The 5690-nt window shown below is 39.0% G+C and overlaps 1 protein-coding gene across 2 annotated transcripts in view; it reads right to left on the bottom strand.

Annotated features, from left to right (window-relative positions):
- Positions 1 to 1364: 1364 nt before the first annotated feature.
- Positions 1365 to 5690, bottom strand: part of ZNF22 (zinc finger protein 22) — a 4546-nt gene continuing 220 nt past the window's right edge. The window contains exons 1-2 of one of the 2 annotated variants that reach the window (XM_014587551.2): positions 5272 to 5656; positions 1365 to 3354 (exon numbers count right to left, since the gene is read on the bottom strand). In XM_014587551.2, the coding sequence (XP_014443037.1) occupies positions 2588 to 3265 (678 nt within the window). In that variant the 5' untranslated portion in view covers positions 3266 to 3354; positions 5272 to 5656 and the 3' untranslated portion in view covers positions 1365 to 2587. Of the gene's footprint in view, positions 3355 to 5271; positions 5657 to 5690 lie in introns of those variants that run through there. The other variant, XM_014587550.2, reaches the window with a different exon arrangement.

The raw sequence follows: 5690 nt of genomic DNA, 5'->3' as shown, positions 1-5690 counted from the left end.
CTTACTGGTACAGGGTAAAAAATAAATTCAGCAATACTTTATTTTTCAAAAAATATTTAATTTTTGTTTATTCATTTTAATTTGACCAGAGACAGACAGAGAAAGTGAGAAAGCAAGCCACCAGGTTCAGGACTTGAACTGTGGCTGTACATGTGGCAATACCTTAGAAAAAATAAATTTGGAGTTTCTCCACCCCAATAAAACATCTGGGGGTTTTAATAGAAGTCTGCAAAAATAATTCAGTTTGGTAAACCTGGGTTATGATAGAAATCCCACAGAAACGAGGAAAAGGAGGCAGCATATTTTCACACACAGAGCTGTATTTAAAGAGAAGCCTACCAGATTCAGTTATTTGGCTTCCAGTAGTGAAATATTACTTATTTATAGTAGCTATGACTTTTCTCTTATTAAAACGCACATGAAAGGAGCATAAAGCTGTAGCACCACACTAGTTACCACAGAAGGCTACCATTAGCGTTAATCATCTATTTGCTCCCAATTTTAGGGCTCTATGAAGAAATGCAAAACAAGGCAAACTGGGAATACATTACAAACTGGAGCATTTGCTTAACTTTAACAATGTGTAAATCTATTGATAAAAAATAAAATAAAAAAGTAAAAAAAAAAAATCCTACAATATACAGAGGTGTTTCTGTTCCAGAACTGTGTGCAATAAATAGGTAAATCTTTGAAAATTAAGAATGCAGTGTTGGGGGGCCAGCAGGTGGTGTGGTGGTTAAGGCACTGGACTCTCACATGGTCATCCACAGCGTGAATCCTGGACCTGGCGGCTAGAAACTCACACAAGGCACATTTGTGTGTGCCCAAAATCCCAGGGGGAAAATGGTGTGGCCATTCCCCTCTGAGGTGTGGCCAATCCCCTCTGAAGGGATGATTTCTCACTTTCCCTCTCACAATCTCTCTGTGGCAATTGCAGAACTATGGCAAAAACTTAAAAACAAACAAACAAGGCAAAGTGTTGGTCCTAGCCAGAAGCTATTTCAAATACACTACTACTATAAATGACAGTAATGACAGATCCTCAAAAGGTTCAACCACTGTACCTTGGCTAAAAAGTAACCTGGCTGCAACAGAGCTGTCAAAGATCTTTTGTAAAAAAGTTAACTGCAACCACCTCATACTATGAAACTTTGTTGATACCCTGTTGGATCAAACTATTGACAACAAAGTTATCTTCCATGACCCTACATTCAAACCAAGTTAAATTCAAGGCCAGGAGAGGCAAAGTTCAAGTGTGAGGAAATTACAAACAGGCAAAACGATCCTACTAAAAGCTGTAATTTTAGATCTATTGTCTAAATCATTAAATTTCCCCAGAGAAAAATAAACTGAAGGCAGTAGTATACAAAATATTTCATTTTTTATTTGTATGAGTTATTGTCTTTAATACAGCAGGGATTGATATGATTATAAAAGATACAAAAAAAAAGGAAGAATGTTAGCACTCAATAGAAATTAAAACCTGAGCTGAAGGTCGATCAGAAAGTCTGACACCTGGCACCCATTGATGGAAGTTAAGAAACTTGTTTCTAGTAGGCTTCTTAAACAATTCAGGTAATCCAAAAAAAAAAAAAAAATACAATACACTGTTATGTACAGTAAATGACTTTTGCTGTTGACAAACATTTAAGAAAACAAGGGTTATCTAAAGCTCAGTGTTGATGGCAGGCAGTCATGTAAATTATAGATCTTTAATCAGTAAGAAGCAAGCTAAGATTTTGTTGGCAAAAACAACCTGTTTATTCATGTAGATCTAAAAGGCTGGCTCAGTTTGTCAGAGCTTAAGAGAGTGGCAAAAAGAGGTCAAAGACATGGGAATGGATTAACATAAATCCATCTCAACTTCTGGAAAACAAGTGACACAGCAGAACACTATCATGAAGAACAGTATTAGCAGGAATAGGAAACTTGTGGTCTAATTTGGTTTGGATTCCATAATACTTTAGTAAGAATATGGTTTAATAAAAACAAAACAAAACAAACAGGGAAATCCTTACTCCTTTAATAGCTATCCATATAGGCAGAAGGAAAGAAATACAAGAAAGCTAACATAGAGTGACGGGCCTTATTAAAAATCTATGAACTTGAATACACTCTAATATGCTGACTCTTGAGTCATAAGCCAATGGTTAATATGCTACAAAGCTTTACAAACTTAAAATCTTCTCATCTACTGCAGAACTTCGAAAAAGGAAATTTCTTTTTACTTATTCTTTGCACAGAAGTCCTAAAACTGAGTATCACTGGTGTGTCTGCACATTCACAACTGTGTTGTCAAAATGTAATGGTTTTTGTCAATATGGTGCAGGAAGCAATTTCAAATGAGGTCAGATTTTATAGTCTTTCAAAGCACATTTTCAGTTCTGCGCTCCATGTCACATAAAGAGGAAAGCTGGATTCATGTAGTTTCTTTCAGTCCAATGCCATTAAATTCCCAATGTCTCCATGCTAGGGAAGGATATTAGTATTTCAATGCTCTCATATAAAGCATCTCCAGTTCTAAAGCAGACAGTTTCAATTTTTCTACTTACATATTTTTAAAGAGGGCTGAAGCAGTGCCCTTTACTTAGCGGAGACCTGTCACTGACTTCCTTCCTTTACCAGCTTTCCAAGAAGATACCAAGTGAGTTTTTGCCCTGATATTTTTACCCCAGGTTTTATGAGGCTTCTCTTCCTCATGCACCTTCATATGCTGCCTCAGATGAGAGCTCTGGCTGAAACATTTGCCACATTCACTACACTGATAGGGCTTCTCCCCTGTGTGGGTTCTCTGATGTTGAATAAGGTGGGAACTCTGGCTGAAACAACGGCCACACTCATCACACTGGTAGGGTTTCTCTCCAGTATGAATTCTCTGGTGCTGAATGAGATTTGAGCTCTGTTTAAATCTTTCTCCACACTCATCACAACTATAGGGCTTTTCTCCGGTGTGAATCCGTCGATGCTGAATGAGATTAGAACTCTGAAAGAAACTTTTCCCACAATCAGCACATTTATGGGATTTCTTTCCAGTATGAATCTTCTGGTGTTGAAATAGAGTAGAATTCTGACTAAAACTCTTCTCACATTCAGTACATTTATAGGGTTTCTCATCCAAGCTTCTTCTCAGCCTACTCAAACTTGAGTCAAATCGAACAGTCATTCCCCATTTCTGCCGCTGCCTGCCTGTTTTGCGTTTGTTCTCATAGGCTTTTCCTTGGCTTGAGCTCCGAGAAATACCCCCTTTAGGTTTTCCTAATTTCATGGTGAACAGCAAAATGTACTTGTAAGGCAATCTACTGTCTTCTTCTGAACTAATGTTTCATTTCCTAGAATTACACAGCTCTGAATTTTCTGCAAATAGAAGGGAAAAAAGACAACAAATTATAGATGATCTGTTAAATATTCAACTTTAATACCTCTTTAACCTACTGAAATGGGATCTATGTTTAAGTTTAAAATGTATTTGAGAAGTCGGCAGGTGGTGTGGTAGTTAAGGCACTGGACTTCAACATGGCTGTCTGCAATTGGATTCCCAGACCGGGTGGCTTGCTTTCTCACTCTCCCCACCCCCCAGTCAAATTAAAATAAAATAATTTGTTAAAAAATGTTTTTGATAGAAATGAAAACAAAGATAACTCTGGGGGAAAAATAATTTCAAAATAATTTGAATAATTCCAGAGTTTTAAACTTAGTATCACCAAATCTGAACTATTTACCTTTGGAGATTTTGTCTGCTGGGGTAGGACAAAAAAGAAAGCAATGAGATGAAATAAGAGAATTTAAACAAGTATATAATTTTTAAGAATTAAAAAATGAAGACAAGATGAAATCTTAATAGCAATAGAATAACACCAAAGGAAATCACAATTTGTGTAATACAAGATCATTATGTTTTAATATTTACTGCCTTGTAAAACTATTAGTTACTGGTGGGAACCAGCAGTTAGCGTAATGGCTATGTCACTGGACTCCCACGTAGTTGACCGCGGTTCGCGTCCCGGACCCGGTGGCTTAAAACTCATGCCGGGCACGTGTGCGTGCGTGCCCAAGATCCCAGGAGGAGAATGGAGGAGAAGGGACTGCGGCGTGACAATCCCCTCTGGGGGGTGATTTCTCGCTTTCTGTCTCTATGTCTCTCTGTCTGTCTGGCGATCGCACGCGCCCTATAGCGAAAACCTCTCCAAAAAAATATAAAAATAAAAAAAAAAAAACTATTAGTTACTGGTGACTACCTAATTAGGGTGTCCAAACTGGAAAGAAATGAAAAATAATACTACTTTATGATATATTCTCATTTATTGTTTAGCCGTTCTATTTCCACAATCACAGATGATGATTTTGCCAGTAACTCTGTAACATAAATTGCTGTCAAAATAGGAACTACACTGTAAGAAGTGGTAGGTTTATTTGTCTATCTGACAAATTTTGGGTCAGAAAAATGTCTCATAGAGGACATGCTTCAGTATTACTTTTTCTACATGCTAATGATCCAAGAAAGAAGATGATTCTCTGAAAACCTGAAATGAGATTTTTGGAAAGAGAAAGAAAAATTTCAAAAGACCTTTTACTAGATGGTGTAATGACTCTTGAGTTTAAAAAGCATGGTAGTAGATCACAAGGAAACAAGGAAGAGGAGAAAGTAAGTTTATAAATGAAAAGATGATGGAATTAAAAAATGCTCATATGCTGCAAAATGCAAATTTTCAGATATATATTATTTACTTACAATGTCTTGAGGCTATTTAAAGTAGAAGCCAAAACAAAAGCCTCACAAACTCTAAACAGGTGGCAATGTGGGAGAAGACTGTAAAAGTAATAAAATTATTGAAACTACTGTCCCTATTTTGTGTCACAAAGCAGACTTTAAAATAAGGATAATTCTTCTGGTTTCTTTACATGCAAGAATATCCAGCAAATAAATGAAAACACAATAACATCATCTGTCCTGTCTTTCTTTCATCTTATTGTATTATTGAGACTCTAGACCTAATAGTGTCCTGGACTTTATCTGGATATTTAATTACTGTTTGCTGTAATTATGATCAGAAAGAGCAAACTACATAGAACACAAAATTACACAGAGAGCACTACCCATTCCTTAACTTCAGCAAATATTTACAGAACATCTACTGCACCGGGGACATTGTGTTAGGTACAGGGTGGTGGTGTTCAAAAATTAGCTACCAGGGCAATTATAATTGATTTTTTAAACCACATGTGTTCTCCAGTTGGACAGAAGTCAGATCTGGCAGAGTCTATGCAATCTACCTGCATGCGAGGAAACCATAGTTAACAGCGGCCCGTGCGCCATCCTGTACTCGCCACCTCTCCCAGAAGTTTCACAATGACCTGTTTCACGCCAAGGCGCGCAGGCACCACGCCAGCCGGCCCCGGGCCCTGGCTCGCACCCACAGCGGTCGCGCGCCGGTGCTCTCAGGGCCATCGCGTCCCCACGGCCCAGTCCCGCGCTGCGCCCAGGGCTCTGCCACTCCCCGGCAGGTGCGACAAACTGGCGTGTCGGGAGCTCCTCGCCCAGCGAGCCTGGTACCTAGAAAGGCCTCAGTCGCCCCACACATCAAAGGGGCCGATGACGACGAACGGCGCCCTCGGGTGTCGGAGTGAGAGAGGCGGTGGGCGGCTGCGAACAGCCCCGTGCCCACGCCTGTCACTGTACCTGCTGCTCAAAC

This window comes from Tupaia chinensis, unplaced genomic scaffold (assembly GCF_000334495.1).
Source record: "Tupaia chinensis unplaced genomic scaffold, TupChi_1.0 Scaffold000217_1, whole genome shotgun sequence".
In the NCBI taxonomy this organism is placed as follows: domain Eukaryota; kingdom Metazoa; phylum Chordata; class Mammalia; order Scandentia; family Tupaiidae; genus Tupaia; species Tupaia belangeri.
This window is presented reverse-complemented; position numbering and strand designations above follow the sequence as displayed.